Source organism: Micromys minutus (genome assembly GCF_963924665.1).
Source record: "Micromys minutus genome assembly, chromosome: 22".
Classification (NCBI taxonomy): domain Eukaryota; kingdom Metazoa; phylum Chordata; class Mammalia; order Rodentia; family Muridae; genus Micromys; species Micromys minutus.
In genome coordinates this window covers 2,185,305-2,204,283 of record NC_137957.1, presented here as the reverse complement: position 1 = coordinate 2,204,283, position 18,979 = coordinate 2,185,305, and the positions used below count along the sequence as shown (strand labels likewise).

The following is an 18,979-nucleotide window of genomic DNA, read 5'->3' as shown; positions in this document are numbered from 1 at the left end:
TCCGGAGTCCCCGGGGTCAGGGCAGCCCATCTGTGTCAGATGAGGACATGCAGCTGGCATTGCATATCTGACACCACAGAGCACCTACTGTGAGCAGGCAGAAGTCATAGCCCCAGTCGTGCAACCCTTAATCAATTTGGTATAGTTCATTCAACATAAGGTCAGGCCAGAAACAGAGAAGAAGGCTGTAGGGACCTTGACAACCCATAAAGGGCCGGAAGTGTCCAAGAGAAGCTAAGAGGGACTAGGAAGATCTAAAGGGGTCTAGAGGCGATCCAGAAGCATCCAGGAGAGTATGTAAGAGGTCAGAAGGATTTAAGGGTGAACTTGGGTGGGAATCTAGAGGCAGATATAGTGCCACCGGGCTCTGGTCTTACCACATAGCCTCAGACCACAGTCTTAGAACCTCCAAGAAGAGCCAATGCCTCCCCGGAACTGGGGTGAAGTGTGGAATGGAGATGATTCCTGAGTCGGGGGGCAGGGAGTGTGGGGAGCAGGTATGTATACAGAGGAAGAAGTTGAGTCAGGGTCCCCTGGACACCTCTAAGGACTACCAAACCTGGTATCCTCACTATGCTGAAGGGCACCTTTTGGGGGGAAAGTCGCCAGAAGCCACAGGAGGTTTATTTACTGGTTTTTGTTGTTGTTGTTGTTGTTGTTGTTGCCTGGGCCTCAGTTTCCCCACAAGTGGCACTTAGAGATGGGCTGAGCTTAGAACCCAGAATGATCTCAGCCCTTCCCACAAATATTTGTAGGTTTCTGCCTTGAAGGATCTGATGGCCTCCAGGAACACACTTTTATTATAGAATCTGCCACCTTGAACCGAGAAAGGTGTTGGCACCCGCGGGGTGAGCGTCAGCAGCTGCCCCGCCCGCGGAGTCCTCGAGACCGCGGAGGAACCCCAGAGCAGACCAGGATCTGGTCCGCATAGTGCGCCAAGGCAGGGGACCGCCGGCTGGGCTCTGTGACCTTGGGTTCGTCCTTGGCCTCAGTTTCCCCTGGGGAACCAAGCCTGAGCGTCACTCGAAGTTATCAAGGGGCTGCCTGACCTTGAGCTTGCCTACTAGCCAGAGCCTCAGTTTCCCTCATCCATCCCTGTGTGGGGTGGGGGTGGCTCAGGTGGAGGCGGGGCTCCCGCCCCCGCCCCTCCCCCGCGAGCAGAGGCTCCACCCCCGGCTCCGCCCTCCCTCGGGTTCGGCCGGCGGCGGCGGCGGCCGCTCCGCTCCGCTCCGCACTGCCCGGCGCCGCCTCGCCATGGATACGCGCGGGGGCGGCGGGCGGCCGGGCGATAGTCCGGGCGCGACCCCTGCGCCTGGGCCGCCGCCACCGCCGCCACCGCCCGCGCCCCCTCAGCCTCAGCCACCACCCGCGCCACCCCCGAACCCCACGACCCCCTCGCACCCGGAGTCGGCGGACGAGCCCGGCCCGCGCGCCCGGCTCTGCAGCCGCGACAGCTCCTGCACCCCTGGCGCGGCCAAGGGCGGCGCGAATGGCGAGTGCGGGCGCGGGGAGCCGCAGTGCAGCCCCGAGGGCCCTGCGCGCGGCCCCAAGGTTTCGTTCTCATGTCGCGGGGCGGCCTCGGGGCCCGCGGCGGCCGAGGAGGCGGGCAGCGAGGAGGCGGGCCCGGCGGGTGAGCCGCGCGGCAGCCAGGCCAGCTTCCTGCAGCGCCAATTCGGGGCGCTTCTGCAGCCCGGCGTCAACAAGTTCTCCCTGCGGATGTTCGGCAGCCAGAAGGCCGTGGAGCGCGAGCAGGAACGCGTGAAGTCGGCGGGGGCCTGGATCATCCATCCCTACAGCGACTTCAGGTGCCGCCTCCGGGAGGGGCCCGTCCTTGGCGCGCCCGGGAGAGGGCGGGGCGCCACGTCCCGGATGGTGACCTCGGGGTGGTGGCAGTTCGAGGGACCCGGCCGAGGATGGGGGTAGTCCCCTCACAGTGACCTCGGGCGCGTCCCGGACCCGCCCCTGAGGGACCCTGGTGTGCAGAGGCTCCGCCCTTTTGGAGGCCTGGAGTGAGGGGGGGGTCCCTGGCGCTCCCCCCTCCTGCGCGCCCTGGTTGCAGTGGGCGAGAGCCGCGGCCTCAGGGACAGGGTCTGGGCGCATAGGGGTGGAGAGGACGAATAGAGGGGAACGTGGGCGCCCATAGGCCGCGGAGTAGAAATGAGCGTGGAAGGATAGATAGAAGGGATAAAGGAAGTAAAAGGAGGAGGAAGGAAAAGAAGAAGAGAAGGAAGAAGGAAGGGCGCATGGGAAAGGACGCGCCCGGGAGGCCTCAGAGAGGGGGTTATTAAGCTGGCGTCGCGCGTTCCCACGGTCTCCGCTTGCGCCCGGGGCAGGCGCGTTCCGAGTATCCACATATCCCGGGTGTGTGGATACGGACGTAGCCTGAGTTGGCTGTTGCGTGCAACGATAGGCGCTGGCGTAGGGCCATGACCCGAGTGTTTGCGTCTGTTTCTCCTTTCCGGGCGAGTTTCTGGGCGAGAGGGTCCTGGGGAGGCGTGTCCCTAGGGTTGTGGCTGGTGGGTCTCTAGAAGTACTTTTTGGGATGCTGGTTGTGCGCGCGCGCGCGTATGTCCCGGGTGGGTGTACAGCGGCGGGCCGTAGGGAGAGCTGAGTGCAGGAGATGCGTGCTAATGTCCCTATCTGCGGTGACAGGGTGCAGATTTGAAGTCAGGATGCTTCCCTATCCCGGAAAACTGTAGCTTGAAGTTTCAGGACCACGGACAGCTCCGGGACCTGTGGCAACCTGCTCCTCCCTTCTCCAGTGCTTGATAACTGAGCAATAGGGTCTCACGAACAACCTCTCTGAGACCAGAATGCTATTTTTTACCAGGAACCTAGGTGTGGGGAAGATGTCCATAAGTTCAGGCCAATAGGAGTTGTTCTCCCATACCCTAGCCTGAGTGCCAGGCCCAGCGCTACTCCACAGACTTCCAGGCTTGGAACTGGACCCTGGGGGTTTCCTCTGCTCCCACCTGTGAAATGACATAAGAAGAGAGGCGTACTTGCCAAGACCTCCTAGACAACCAGCGTGAAGGGAGCCAGGTGCCAGCCGACCAGAGAAAGGCATCTGGGATAGGGGCACACTGTGGGAGCTACTCACTACCCTCCTACCCAGGTGGGGGACTTAGGCTTGGGTTTTTGCCTGCAGTGGTGATGTGCAGCTGGTTTGGGGGTACATGGGAATGGAAGGCTTTGAGTAGAAATTGAGCCTTGGGGCCTTGTGCATGCAGATGCCTGGGGGACCTCATGCATGCTGTGGCTGCCATAAGCTCTGAACTATAGAGAGTTCACAAGCCAAGAGTCTTGCCTGGGAAACCAGAGCAAACAGAGGGGGAGCGAGTGTGTAACTGGGCTGGAGCGGTGTGGTCATCAAATTTCAAAGCTAGCACATAGGCCATGCACCTTTCACATCTGGGGACTTTCTGGTGAAATGATGACCAAGATGGGCTCCAGAGCTTCTGGAGGCTGTTGGAAACACCAAGTGTGTTAAGTGTTGACTGAGACATTGATTGATTGGCTTTGGCTATCCTGGATGAAGCCCAGGCCAGCGCTCCACTGATGAACCCCAAGCACCCTCAGCTCTCTTTCTACTTTTTGTCCTGAGACAGGATTTCACTAAGTTGCTCAGTGGCCTTGAACTGAACATCCTCCTGCCTCAGTTTCCTGAGTAGCTGGGATAACAGGTGTGCACCACTAAGCCCAGCAGTATTAATTGAATGTTTAAAAAGAAAAGAGAAAAAGATCCTACTCTGGGGATAGGAAAAGGCATTTAGACATTATTATGCCTCAGGTGGGCAGTATACACATATAATATGTCTATCTTTAAATTCTTTATGCAGAGTAGTGAGCAAGGACCTCCTGTCCCTATTCGGGGGCTGAGTAGCTCCCTCTGTTGGCTTTGACTTGGTTCCCCAGTGGCTCAGTCCTGTGACTTGGCTGGCATGCTTGACATCTGTATGGGACTTTGCTGGCTCTCCCTGCCTAGGCAGGAGGGAGAGGAGGAGTCATTGAAGGCACCAAAGGAGGCAAGGCTGTGGGATGTCAGGGCCCTTAGGTATCGGTTGCCTGCAGCGTGCAGTCCACAGGGACCTAGAGGAGCCAGGCTCTTAGCAGAATTCTGTTCTGGAGTCCCCTAGGACTCAGGGTGTCTGGGGAATCACTTTAAGCCTCTCTGCCTCAACTTCTCTGGATTTGAGGAGGTTGTGGTGTGGGGGAAGGAGACAGGTGTCTGGTGTGTCTAGAAGGTTCCTCTACCCTCTTACTTGATTGCCATTAGTATTCCAGTCTTCATTCTGTTTGCACATTGTGTGTGGGGGCAGAGGACAGGATGTAGAGTCTGTTCTCTCTTACTTCGTGGGTCCTGGATTCAATTAGTTTGTCAGGTTTGGTGGTAGGCACAGTGCTCCCAGGCTTTTCCTTAAAAAGGGGGGTGATACTGTAGCAGGCTCTCCCGCAGCTCAGACTTATCTTAAACTCACTGTAATGGAGGCTGGCCTTGAACTCATCATCCTCCTGAGTCCTGGGCACAGGATTGGTCCACCAAGCTCAGTTTCTGTGTTGCTGGAATTGTGACCCGGGCTTTGCACGTGTTAGGAGAGTGTGCTTCCCACTGACTTCCCAATTTGACATCTCATTCTGTGGCCCAGGCTGACAGCCCACTTATGGGAATCCCCCTGCTTCATCCTCCCAAGTGCTAGATCACAGACAATCACCACCTCACTCAGTTGCCCATTTCTTCTGAGCATCATCAGCCCTGGCCCTGACGAAGTTCTATAAGCTTTCATGGAGAAGCAAGTTTGAGGGTTCTTGGGGGAAAATGTTCCAGACCTGGATGACCACGCTCAGGCTGGAAACCAGACCAGTGGTGATACCTGGGTAGGAAAGAGGAGAGAGACAAACAGCCTCGGAAGCCTGTGACCCAACCCAGACCTGTGGATGCTGGTTCTGAGCCTGCCACATCCTCCTCCACCCCCACTAGATGGCCAGGGGTCAGTGTGAGGTCAGGATATTGGGTTCTGCATGTAAATCCCTGGAAATGAGCCCACTATCAAGGCTCTAGAATAAATCGCATTATCAGGGAGGATGTGGGGTTTGGGCATGCACCTGCCTCCCAGATGGGAGTATGGGGACCTGAAACTCTCAGTGCTATGAAAGAAGTCTTTGGGAAGGGGTTGAGACCAGAATGGGCAAGGCCCCTCTTCCTAGGATTGTGCCCTAAGGCTATCACTTCAGGGTTTCCTGCGGGACCCCTTTCCTTACCCTGGCCTCCAACATACACTCAAGTACAGTATCAGATGCCCGCATCCCCCCTTAGACACTCTGACGTCAATCATGTCACGGGTCACAGTCTACTTACCCAGGCCTGTATCTCCCATCCCTCCACCTCCACCTGGGAAGCCCCACCCACGGGGAGCAGCCTCAGGGCCTGTGTACCAGATATTCTAACTGCCTGAGCATCATCAGCCCTTGAATGGTGCCTCCTCCAAGCAGCCTCCTTGAACATTGTCCCCAGGCCCATCTCCCACACCCTGGCATCCAGCACAAGTCCCATTTGATGGACATCTTCTCCTCAACCAACCCCTATAGGAGCCAGGCATTGGGGAGCAATATGTGTGTGGCACCTACATTTCCTGGTCACTTCATGTCCCCGGGGCTTAGTGCTCAGGGAACCTTTAACCACGTCTGCCCCGGGACTGCAGCTGTGTTCGCACCACGTTTACCAGCCGGAGTGAGCGCTGACATCTGCACTGGGGACTCAGTGGGCTCAGCCCCGACTCTCTGTCCGAGCCTGGCCTGAAATCCATCCAGGTTTGCTTGGATCTGTGATCCCAGAGGGCTTCTGGCCACATCTCGCATCTGCCTGGAGAGGTGTGGCTGTCATTGTTGGTCTGTCGAGGCCTTACCATGGCTTTAAGGGTTCAACTACCGGCTCCTTGGATCTCAGCTGTTCCAAGTAGGGGTTGCGACCCAACCCAGAAGAGTCCAGCAAAGAATGGCAGGGTCTTTCCTATGTCATCTGTGGGTCTCAGAGCTGAGAACATCTGCACAGCTGAGGGGGAGTGAGGTTTGGTGAGAGCTATCCAGAATTCACCTATGGGTGGGAGAGGGCTCAGGCTGAGAGCCAGCAAGGGAGACTTCTCTTGTCTCCCCATGAGTCTACCCTCTGCCCTCTGAGCTGGGTCCACAGCATGGCACTAAGAGCCCTCACAGAATTAGACAGTCATTAGGACTCACCGTTGTTTATTGGGGAATTTATTTTATCTTGTTTGAGATGATCTCATGTGCCCTATGCTGGCCTCAAACTCACTATGTAGCTAAGGATGGCTTTGAACTCTTGATTCTCTTGCCTCAACTTCCAGAGGGTTGAGATGATTGGCATACACATTTCAGAGGACTGATCTGTGCCCAGATGTCCCTGAAGTCTCTGCTTGGGGCAGGGCAGATAAGGCCTGGAGTCTCAGAGAAGGTGGCACTCTACACAAGGATGCACAGCTGTGTAGAGTGTAGACAGGATCCACCATCCCAGGCCCTGTCTCCCCAAGTTTGATGTCTGTCTCAGGGCTTGGGGCTGGGGAGGTGAGGGTAGGGACCCCTGCAGAATCCTGGGGCTCCAGATGTGCCGGGCTTGTTTTCCCTTGCTGTGGGACTTCTGACCCCTCCCTTTCTATATCTTAGTGACCAGGCCAGAGACACTTGTGTTCAAGCAGGCAGGCCCCACCCCACTACCCGTCCCGTCCCGTCCCCTCTCCTCAGGCCCTGGGGGAAAGCAGGGCATTTCACGTGAGCTGGAGATGCAGTTGTGGAGAGAGGTTTCTGAACAGAAGGGCTGGAGGTAGAGAACAGGCCAGTCTGAGTCCTGAGACCCACTTCCCTCTGGGCAAGCCCTGGGCCTCAGTGGAAAGTTTGCCTGGCCCTGACTACCCCAGAAAGGGAAGAAAAACTTGGGGGCAGCTGCAGCCTAGAAACAGAGACCTGCTGTAGATCTTCAGATCGATTCTAGGTTTCTCTGATCGTTTCTAAGCCTCCTTCTCATCACCATTGAAAGCCCCCACCCCAGTGGTTTCTAGGTCCCCTTGGTGGTTTCTAGGTCCACCCTTAGATGTTCCCAGCTTCCCACCACCACAGGTGGTTGATCTGTCCACCAATGGTGGTTTCTAGTCTCTGTTGACCTTTGGTTGCTCTTTCTCCAAAGAGAAGGCATCCTCGGTCCAGAGAAGAGGTTGGCCCAGACTATATGGTGGATTCTGGGGACACCAGGACCTCTCGTCATAGTCTGAGCCACCCATGCTGTCTAGATCTATGCCCAGATTGGAAGTGTTTATGTATGGCTGAGAGATACCTGGGACGCTCTTGGGGTTTGCTTCCTCTTCAGTGTGTGGGCTCACAACCTCCTGTAACTCCAGCTCCTGGGGAGTCAGACATCCTCTTCTGGCTCCTTGCACATGCGCAGGACCTCCCAACCCAGACATATAACACACACATATAATTTAAAAAGAAAAACCTCTAACTCTGGTATTTGACTTTGCTCCTGAGGTTTGATGAACACCTCCCCACCACCAGGTGACGTTATCCTGAGCTCTGGAGGCCTTGTCTTCATCAAGAGTGGTTGTGAGGGGCATTACACATCGACAGAATCCCAAAATCCTCCCCCAAAAGGGCTTCACCCTATATGGGCTGAAGGTGGAAGAGCTTGTCCAAGGTCACTCGTGCATGGCAGGTGCCAGCACAAAGCTGTGCTGAGGGACGTTGGATGTTGCCAGCCGTTGGCTCTCACAGTCCAAGCTGCTGTGGATGCCCCAGTACAAATCACTTTTTAAGTTTTTTTCTCTCTTTTTTGGACTGTTTCCTTGAGCTCAGTTCTCTGAAGTGCTGGTCGCCCGCTGGGCATGATGTTTATAACTGTGCCATGAAGTGCAGGCCAGCAGAAGGAGCCAGCTCCCAGGAAAGCTCTGAGACATCGGCTCCAGATACTACACCCCTGCCGCTCCTTTGAGCTGATTCTGGCCACTGCCCTAGCATTCATGCTCTAGAAACAGTGGGCTCTGTGCCTCCGGGAAGCCCCAAATTCCAGGAGGTGGTGACAGACCTCAGGGGACATAAGGGGCTGATACCGTCTAGGTATGCAGAGACACCACTCCATGTTTGTTTGGTTTGAGACGGGGTCTCACCATGTCTCCCTGGCTGTCCTGGAACTTGCTCTGAACTCACAGAGATCCTCCTGCCTCCTCCTCTCCAGTGCTGGAATGACATCTGTCTCCACTGTACTTAGTTCTCCAAAGTGTTTCTTGAGGTGACCAGCTGTGCTCTACAAGAGCTGTGGCCTCACCATGATATGAGCCCGGTAGCTCTTGGTGGAACAGACCGTGGCCAGCGGAAGCCCCGACCCTGTACCCGCACCTGGCTCTCAGCCTCCCACATGCCTGGCACTGTGCTGTCTACCAGCTCCCAGACACTCCTATTCTTTCTGAGAGCCAGACTTGTGCCAGGCACACCGTCCCTCTTTGGTCATGTGAAGTGTTTGGTCTATTTTGAGCCTTCTCTGCGGTCTGGTCTGGAGGTACCTTCAAGGCAAGGTCAGAGTGGGTCAGAGAGACCGACCCTGGCTGCCCGGGGTCAGGAGACTTCCTTGAGGAAGTCCAGTCCTTGTCATGCAGCAGGATCTGGATTCCTGGAAGCTGCTTTATGATCTGGGGTACCAGAGATAGACCCCTTAGGATTGGGGCCCCAGAAAGAGATCCCCGTAGGTTGGAGTCCCAGAGGGAGAGTGCCCTGGGGTGAGGAAAAGGGCGCTGCTGATGCCAAGGCCAAGAAGTGTGAGCATCCTGCCTCTCCGCAGGTTCTACTGGGACTTCACCATGCTGTTGTTCATGGTGGGAAATCTCATCATTATCCCCGTGGGCATCACTTTCTTCAAGGACGAGACCACCGCACCCTGGATCGTCTTCAACGTGGTCTCGGACACTTTCTTCCTCATGGACTTGGTGCTGAACTTCCGCACCGGTATTGTTATTGAGGACAACACGGAGATCATCCTGGACCCCGAAAAGATAAAGAAAAAGTACCTCCGTACGTGGTTCGTGGTAGACTTCGTGTCATCGATCCCAGTGGACTACATCTTCCTCATCGTGGAGAAGGGAATTGACTCCGAGGTCTACAAGACGGCGCGTGCACTGCGTATCGTGCGCTTCACCAAGATCCTCAGCCTGCTGCGGTTGCTGCGGCTGTCACGGCTCATCCGATATATCCACCAATGGGAGGAGGTGAGGGGCGGGGAGATGACCAAGCGTGGGCAGAACCCCAGCAACGTGCTCTTGGGTTCCTCACATCTGGGCAGAATCAGAACTATAATTGAAGACAGGGCCACCAGAGGATGCTGGGCCTGGGGTGTTGGTGGGGCCTTGACTGTGGACAAGGCAAAGACCAGAGCATGGTCACGAGATGTCGAAGACTAAGTCTAGACTTTGGAGATGAGGCCTTAAATGTCGGGTCTTGGGAAGTGTTAGGCCTTGGGAGTGGGGATGAAACCTCATGGTTGGGTGGGACCAAAGTGTATTCTGTGGGGGGAGCCAATGAACTGAGGGTGGGACCTTGGTGTGGGTGTGGCCGTGGCCATGGATTTAGGATCAGAGTTTTGACTTGGAGTGCGGATGAAAGACATGTACACCGTGCTGTGGGTGTGGGCTCTGGTCACAAGACACAGAGCGGAGCTGTAGGAATAGGGCTTTGGGGTGTAGCTGGGTCAGAACTACAGGGGGAGCCTCACCCTGGGGCCTACACGGATGCCAATCCTGTCAAGGCGGGGCTTTGGGCTGTGGGTGTGGCCAATGCGATGAACCATGAGAGGGACCATGGCTAAGGCCTCTATCAGGAACCAAGATGAGTTTCTTTTTTAAGATTTATTTATTTTATTTATATGAGCACACCATTGCTGTCTTAAGACGTGCCAGAAGAGAGCATCAGATCCCATTAGAGATGGTTGAGAACCACCACGTGGTTGCTGGGAATTGAACTCAGGACCTTTGAGCCCGAGCCATCTCTCCAGCCTCCCCACAAGTGGTTTCTTAGGGTAGAGTCAAACCTGTAGAGTGGAGCTTTGAGAGTCACTGGTGGGGGAGGGAGGCTGTAAGAGAAGCTGGCGAGGGATTTACTATTAGAACCTTAAGGGAAGTGGGGGAGGGGTGCCCAGGTATGTCTGGGATAGAGGCCCAAAATGAGATCCCAAGGAAATGGGCAAGGTCTGTAACAGGGGCTGGGGGGTAGATGGGGGAATGCTCATTATTAGATAGGGGATGAGGGACAGGGTGGGGGGGACATCTCACATGTGGTTATAGGCAGAAGCAAGGCTGGAAGACAGAATCATGGGGTCCCCATGGAACCCCTCCTACCCTATGGATTCATAGAGCTAGGACCTTCAGGATACTCAGATTTGGGGAGACAACCTCACCAAGTGTTACCATGCTCTTTGCTATGCCCTAAAAAATGTGGGGGGAAGACTCAGACTTCCTTAGTTACCTACTCCCGAATTCAAGACCTCAGTCCTGCATCTGTCCCATTCCTGCGCTGGCCGGTGGGGACAGGACTTGGGCAGGATGAGGAAGGTCATTTGGATGAGGCAGGCTGGGTGGAGTTCAGAACAGAGGTATCTGGGAAAGGGTACAGAGACTTTCACTAACCTTGGACAGAGGGGTACAGGATTCAGCAGGCAGCGGGCGGGACCTGGGATGGAAGTTGGGGACCCAGGGACACTCATGGCCACACCCCCTCTCAGATTTTCCACATGACCTACGACCTGGCCAGTGCGGTGATGCGCATCTGTAACCTGATCAGTATGATGCTCCTGCTCTGCCACTGGGACGGCTGCCTGCAGTTCCTGGTTCCCATGCTGCAGGACTTCCCCAGCGACTGCTGGGTGTCCATCAACAACATGGTGGTGAGTGCTCCCTGGCAGAGCCCAGGCTCGCAGGCGCCCCCTGGCGCTGCAGGGACAGCTGGTGCCCACTAGCGCCCCCTAGTGACCCGCAGAGGCAGTAGGCCCTGTGAGCACTTGCCCCTTGGGATTCTTCAGCCTTGGTATCTGATACCTACCAGCATACCGGGGCCTCCTGAGGTAGCTCAGCCGGCATACCCGGGAGGCAGCTCCGCAGCTGTTTTTCCATGTCACACAGATAAAATACTCAGCAATCATCTTACTATAAAAAATGTTTTACTTTATAATTTTTTTTATTTATTTCAAAGCTGGGCATGGTAGTATAAGCCTTTAATCCCAGGACTCGGCAGGCAAAGGCAGGCGGATCTGTGCGTTTTAGACCAGCCTGGTCTACAGAGCGAGTTCCAGGGCAGCCAGGGCTCCACAGAGAAATCCTGTTTTGAAAAACCAAACCAAAAGAAGGAGGGGGAGGAGGAAGAAGTAAGAAAAAAGTTTTATTTTAGACTTATGTTGTTTTTTTGCATGTGTTTATATGTGCACCTGTGGTGGTCAGAAGAGGGTATCCAATCCCCTGGAATTAGAGTTATGGTTGTGGGTGCTGAGAGCTAAATTGGGGTCTTCTTCAAGAGCAACAACTACTCTTAACAGCTGAGCTTTCTCTCCATCTCACCTTGCTTAAAATACTTCATATTAGGTTTATTTATTGTTATTTTTAAATTGTGTGTGTGTGTGTGTGTGTGTGTGCACGTGAGTGCATTGCCCTCAGAGACCAGCAGAGGGCATCAGATCCCCCGGTAGCTGGAGTTCCAGGCGGCTGTGAACTACCTAGTGAGTTCTAGGAACCCGACTCACATCCTCTGAAAGAACAGCCAGTGTCCTACCTGCCAGTCACTTTTCCGTTTGTCGTCACCTCACATGCCCGGGCGGCTGAGGATGATCTTGACCTCCAGAGTGCTGGGATGACAGAGTGCACCTTCACACCTGCGTCCCTGTGTGTCTTTATGCAAATGCATTTAAGATAAAAACAACCTTCGAACCTCAGAGTTGTTTCCACGTGCCTGAAGCAGCAACAACTCCAAGTACCTGTTGTCCCCATGTCTGTACCACAGGCGTATAAAGAGGCCACAGAGCTCAGGTAGGAGCTTCCGCCAGCTCCTGAGAGACACGGATGCAGGATGACAGCAAGTTCAAGGATAGCGCGGACAAAGTAGCAAGCCCGTCTCAAAACAGGAAGTAAAGAGAGGGCTGAGGGCCAGTGCAGGCCCTCGAGGGTCTGGGGGCGTGGTCAGGAGGTGGAGCCCCGCCTAGAATCCCCCAATAGGGGTAGAAGACATGGCTCAGAAACCAGCACCTGCTTAGCATCCCTGAGGCCAGAACTCTGAAAGCATGGGGGGGGGGGGCAGTCTTCGGGGAGGGTTACAGCCTAGGCAGGGACAAACTGAAGCTTGGTGTGTGTCAGTCAGGACAGCAGGCAGGCATCAATGGAGTCAGAAGCAGGGTAGGGAGAACCCGCAAACGCCCTTCCCAGGAGCCTGGCACAGCTGCCTCGGCTGAGGAACCCATTGTCCAGCCACGGCCTGCACAAGCGGTTCCACTTCCTGCATGGGTCCAGTTCCCCCCCTTCTGACTGGGTCAACTGAGGACGTTCAGGGATGGGCCTCTCCCCTCTCTGCCCTTGGGTATTATTCCAGTGTCTCAGGACCCTGGGACTGAATCTGCTTTGGCCAGAATGCTGCCCCTTTGGGGCTTAGTTTCCCCAAAAGCGAAGTGGTCCGTTGTGTCAGGCTTGTCCCTGATGTAGCCTCACTGAGACATCTGAGTGCGCGTGTTCTTCGCCTGAGACTGCATTGGGTACTTCTGACCCTCCCCAGTGCTCAGGAGGGCGGGGCAGGTTCGAGGGACTCCCCAAGCATCTCTGCTGGCTTTGCAGAACCACTCATGGAGCGAGCTCTACTCCTTCGCGCTCTTCAAGGCCATGAGCCACATGCTGTGCATCGGTTACGGGCGGCAGGCGCCGGAGAGCATGACGGACATCTGGCTCACCATGCTCAGCATGATCGTGGGCGCCACCTGCTACGCCATGTTCATCGGCCACGCCACTGCGCTCATCCAGTCCCTGGACTCATCACGGCGCCAGTACCAGGAGAAGGTCAGAAGAGAGACAATGTCTTTGGTCTGAGTGGGAGGTGGCTGAGTCTGGGGTGGGGGGAGCGAGCCCTAGTGCTAAGGGCTCCTGTGAAGTGAGGGGTCAGGAGCCCGTGGGGTTCAGAACCAACTAGACCAGTCCCTGGGATCCAGTTCTGTGTGTCCTCGGGTGTCAGTGACATGGGGGTGGTTGGGAAGCAAGTGACCCTCTGGAGATAGTAGAGCTGCCAACCACCTCCGCCTGTCTTCTGCACAAGGAGTGCGTCCCCAGGACTGGGGACAGGCAGCTGCTTTGTGCCACATGGCAGCCGAAAGGACAGGAACTTTGGCTTCAGCCACCTGCACCCTTGCTCTCTGCAATGGGTCTCAGTTCCCCACCCCCATCAGTGCCAGCCCGGTCAGCCGGGCTCTGTGCCAGGTACCCGAGTCCGGAAGCCTCCGTCTCACACCCAAACATGAGCTGGTGCTGCCACCCACCCGCCGTCACGGGGTCCGCTGAGATAAGGGCAGCTGTGGCTTGGGCAGAAATGGGGCTGGGGCAGCCCTGGGGTACTGTGCTGGGGACAGCCTGGCACCCACACCCCAGCCCTGGTAGGGAGGGGCTGGCTCTGTGTTGGTCCCCAGGACCCAGGGACAGGACTGCAGATGAAAGTGAACACGGACACTGATCCTGGCACTATATATAGCCAAGCCTCAGAAAGATGAGCTGGACTCCTAAGGCGCTCACAGAATACACTCTTTTTTTTGCCAAGACAGGGTTTCTCTGTGTATCCCTGACCATCCTGGAACTCACTTTATACACCAGGCTGTCTTTGAACTTAGAAAGATCCACCTGCCTCTGCCTCCTGAGTGCTGGGATTAAGGGCGTGGCCACCGCAGCCTGACTCATAATACACATTTTGATAGACGTGGTATCACATAGCTTAGAATGGCCTTAAACTCATTACACAACAGAGGGTGGCCTTCAATTCTTGACCCTCCTGCTTAGTGATGCACCTGAACCTCATCTCGACTCAGGTTTAAACATAAATCTGTTAGCCAGGCTTGGTGTGTCAGACTCACCAGTGCCTAGAAAGCTGAGTTCAAATTCCAGGCCAGCCTGGGTCACAGAGTGAGACCCCATCACACACAATAAAACAACTAAAGCAACGCATGAGGCCCGGGGAGGGGACTGAGTGACTGCTGTTCTGGCCTAGCATCCATGAAGACCTGGGTTCCACTCCTGCACGATAAATCTTCTGTGGTGGTATATGCCAGTCATCCCAGCGCCTGAGGTAAAGGCAAGATCAGAAATGTAAGGTTATCCTTGGCTAGTTTGGAGCCAGCCTGGGCTACGTGAAACCCTGTCTCAAAACAAAGCATATCATTTGTCTTTGGTGTTGTTGGGTTTGGCATCTCCTTGGGCCAGGCTGCGTAAAGAGGTGTGTCCCCAGGCTGGGTGGCATTGGGCTGGACGCTGATCCGTCTCTTCTCTCTTCAGTACAAGCAAGTAGAGCAATACATGTCCTTCCACAAACTGCCCGCCGACTTCCGCCAGAAGATCCATGATTACTACGAACACCGGTACCAGGGGAAGATGTTTGACGAGGACAGCATCCTCGGGGAACTCAATGGGCCACTGCGTGAGGTGAGGTGCCCACAGACGGCCACAGGACTGGGGAGTCTCAGCCACACCCCAGCATGTCACACATGCAACTGTGCCCAGGGTCCTTCCTGCCTCTTCTATTATCTGGGGCCCTGGCTTACTTCATGTGTGTGGGTGCACCGTGTATGAATGTGGCACTTGTAGAAGCCAGAAGAGAATATTGGATCCCTGAAGCTGGAGTTACTGTCAGTTGTGAACCCGTGTGGGTGCTGGGAACCAAACCTAGGTCCTCTGAAAAGAACAGCCAAAGCTCTACTGAACAGTCCAGGCCCCTGTCTCTTAAGATTTTACTTGATGCGCATGGCAGCCTCCTCCTGTAATTCTGTCCTGGGGGCTTCTGCCCTGGCCCTGCCCTCCCCCTGGGACCTGGACATCATGCCCTTGCTTCAGCCCCTCCCCCATGTCTCACACTCAGCCCTGAGCACTACACCATTGTCCCCCAACCACTGGCCACACCTCCCTGGCCAACAGCAAGACTGAGGCTAAGCTCTTGAGCCCCAGAACCTGTGAATGGAACTGTGTTTGGAAATGAGGAGTTATACAGATGAAGTCAAGGTTTCGGGGCACTTTGTGAGCCATGTAAGCATCCTCAAGACATGTTAAAAGGCCGAGGATACCAGTGCATCCTGGTCTTGAAAGGCAGAGACAGGATCCCTGGGGTGTGGTGACTAACCTGCCGAGGTGAATGTCTGAGCTGCAGACAGCAGACACTGTCTTAACAAAGGTGGACAGTGCAAACCTCAAGGTTGTCCTCTGGTTCAATGCTCATGTGCACCTGGACACATGCATGTGTGCATTTCAACACAGGGCTGGATTGGCTGCTTAGTGGCTAACGGTGTTTGCTGTTCAATCATGAGGACCAGGGTTTGGATTCAGCAGCCATGTCTGATAGCTCATAGCGTATATGACTCCAGCTCTAGTGGAGCAGACGCCCTCTTCTAGCCTCCAATTCTATAACTTTATCACCAGCCCCAAAGAAACATTTCTTTTTAAAACATTTTTTTTCCATTTTGCATATATCGACTGTTTTGCCTGTTTTGTCAGTGTCCCATGTGCATGCAGTACCAGAAGTAGCCAGAAGAGGGCATCAGGTTCCCTGGGATTGGAGTTACGGACTCCAGTAGTAATAAACCAACCATGTGGCTGCTGCGAATTGAGAAACTGTGTCCTCTGGAAAAGTGACCATCTTCCCAGCCATTCCTTTCCAGTTTTGAGACCTTTCACTCTACAGCACAGGGTGACCTCAGATTCATGGCAATTCTCCTGCCTCAGCCTCCCAGTGCGGTGGCTACCTGGCCGTCTTGGGTGGTCACTTTTTAGTGTGTCCCTCTGACTCCCTCCTCCTTGGTAGGGCCCTAGCTCACAGCCCTGTAGTGAGCCAAGGAGGCTGGTCTCATTGTCTATGGGTTTCTTGTTGGGTTATCATACACTCTTGACAGCGACCTTGACCAGATTCAGCTGTTTAAAACCAGGAGAATGATGTGTCCTGGCTGAGAATGACATTGGGTAAATGTAGCAAAAAGAGAAAGGATACCCTGACTAAGAGGCCTGAGGAAGCATGCACAGTGGCCTTCTTTCTCTGTACAGGTGTTTTGTTATGACAGGAGCTCATGGAGCTCAGGATGTCCTACAATGTCACTGTATATAGGTGGTGAGGGTGACCTTGAACTCCTGATCCTCCTGCCTCCACCTCCAGAGCACTGTGATGACAGGCTTGCATGACCTGGTTTATGCCATGCTGGGGATGGAACTCAGGGCATGCCAGCAAAGAGCTCTACCCACTTAAAAAGCCTTCTGGGTGTTTTTTGTAGTCCTGCCACTTTCTCTTTAGCTATAATGCTTTCCCAGTCCAGTGTCTTGGACTGGTGGTATATGGTGGTATAGGGACTCGGGACTTTTTCCTGGATGCCTTAAGCTCAGCTCCTGGCCCTGCCTCCAGTGTCTGCCTCGGAAGTCAGATAGGGGCTGAGGGGCCACCAAGTAGCCCAAAGGAAAGTGAGGGTCTGAGTTACCAAGCCACCCTCCCTCCCACCCACAGGAGATCGTGAACTTCAACTGCCGGAAGCTGGTGGCTTCCATGCCGCTGTTTGCCAACGCAGACCCCAACTTTGTCACGGCCATGCTAACAAAGCTCAAATTCGAGGTCTTCCAGCCTGGAGATTACATCATCCGAGAGGGGACCATCGGGAAGAAGATGTACTTCATCCAGCATGGGGTGGTGAGCGTGCTTACCAAGGGCAACAAGGAGATGAAGCTGTCAGATGGCTCCTATTTTGGCGGTGAGCATCCTGCGGCAAGGCTGAGATCTTGATGGGGCGGGACTGTGCAAAGCTCAGACCCAGGGAGGTCCCTGGTGGGGTGACCCTCAGTCGGTGAGCTGAGCAGGCTGCTGAGGCACTGCCCTTGTTTTCAGAGATCTGCCTGCTCACGAGGGGCCGGCGCACAGCCAGCGTGCGGGCTGACACCTACTGCCGCCTCTACTCACTGAGTGTGGACAATTTCAATGAGGTGCTGGAGGAGTACCCCATGATGCGGCGTGCCTTTGAGACGGTGGCCATTGACCGCCTGGACCGCATAGGTGAGCTGCCGCCAGGCTAAGAGGGGGTGGGGAAGAAGGGGCGTGGCATAGAGTGTGCTCAGGAGTGTCTAGAGGACACGGGAAAGGTGTCTTCCTGGAGTGAGCATAGCAGGCAAAGAAAGCCTGGGGTGAAAATGACGGTTGGGGGGCAGAGGCAAGAAGGGCCAGAATCACAGGGCTGGGAGCAACAGCTAAGGCTAATGAACCGGGCACATTAGGGGTGTGGAATATTCTAGGTTTGTGGGGTAACATCTGTAGGATGGGTCAGAGGGCATGTGCCTGCACAGGACAGGCACTACAGAATGTGCTAGATCCACTTACATATGCTGGGTATACAGCCGACATTTAAGATGCACTTGCCCCAGAACAAGCACTCAGTACTTGGAATTTATAGGTCCCACACAACTGCATACATTTAGTGCTGGGAACATGCCTGCTGTGTGCAGTGTGAGCTGTACACAGTAGATGCTGCCCCCAGGCTTACTGGGCATACAGTAGCTCAGGTCAGCACTGACAGTCTCCCTAACCCCCTAACCACAGGCAAGAAGAACTCCATCTTGCTGCACAAGGTTCAGCATGATCTCAGCTCCGGTGTGTTCAACAACCAGGAGAATGCCATCATCCAGGAGATTGTCAAATATGACCGGGAGATGGTGCAGCAGGCAGAGCTGGGCCAACGTGTGGGGCTCTTCCCACCACCGCCACCGCCGCAGGTCACATCGGCCATCGCCACGCTGCAGCAGGCTGTGGCCATGAGCTTCTGCCCACAGGTGGCCCGCCCGCTCGTGGGGCCCCTGGCGCTAGGCTCCCCACGCCTTGTGCGCCGGGCGCCCCCAGGGCCTCTGCCTCCTGCAGCCTCGCCAGGGCCACCGGCAGCGAGCCCTCCAGCTGCACCCTCAAGCCCTCGGGCACAGCGGACCTCACCCTACGGTGTGCCTGGCTCTCCGGCAACGCGTGTGGGGCCCGCGTTGCCCGCACGCCGCCTGAGCCGCGCCTCGCGCCCATTGTCCGCCTCGCAGCCCTCGCTGCCCCATGGTGCGCCCGCGCCCAGCCCCGCGGCCTCTGCGCGCCCGGCCAGCAGTTCCACCCCGCGCCTGGGACCTGCACCCACCACCCGGACCGCCGCACCCAGTCCGGACCGCAGGGACTCAGCCTCGCCGGGCGCTGCCAGTGGCCTCGACCCACTGGACTCTGCGCGCTCGCGCCTTTCTTCCAACTTGTGACCCTTGCGCGCCGCCCCGCGGGCCGGGCGGGGCCGTCATCCACACCAAAGCCATGCCTCGCGCCGCCCGCCCGTGCCCGTGCAGAAGCCATAGAGGGACGTAGGTAGCTTAGGAGGCGGGCGGCCCTGCGCCCGGCTGTCCCCCCATCGCCCTGCGCCCACCCCCATCGCCCCTGCCCCAGCGGCGGCCGCACGGGAGAGAGAGGGGTGCGATCACCTCGGTGCCTCAGCCCCAACCTGGGACGGGAACGGGGCGGCCCTGGCCGAGGACCTGGCTGTGCCCCGCATGTGCGGTGGCCTCCGAGGAAGAATATGGATCAAGTGCAATACTCGGCCCGCCGGCTTCCCGCTGCCCCCCGGCAAGCTCACGCAATAACCAGCCCGCCCCTGCCCACGCGTCCGTGGTGACCTCCCTCGGGCATCCAGGGGCGGGCTTCACGGCCAAGCCGGCGTGGGGGTGAG

General features: G+C 56.1%; 1 protein-coding gene across 1 annotated transcript; it reads left to right on the top strand.

Annotated features, from left to right (window-relative positions):
- Positions 1-1,254: 1,254 nt before the first annotated feature.
- HCN2 (hyperpolarization activated cyclic nucleotide gated potassium and sodium channel 2) lies at positions 1,255-18,961 on the top strand (the record flags this gene model as incomplete). The annotated part of the gene is made up of 8 exons (XM_080934949.1): positions 1,255-1,805; positions 8,837-9,260; positions 10,769-10,930; positions 12,858-13,076; positions 14,553-14,699; positions 16,756-16,996; positions 17,131-17,295; positions 17,836-18,961. 8 exons carry the CDS (start codon positions 1,255-1,257, stop codon positions 18,516-18,518), a joined length of 2,592 nt encoding a protein of 863 aa, XP_080791075.1. The 3' UTR covers positions 18,519-18,961.
- Between the last annotated feature and the right edge of the window lie 18 nt (positions 18,962-18,979).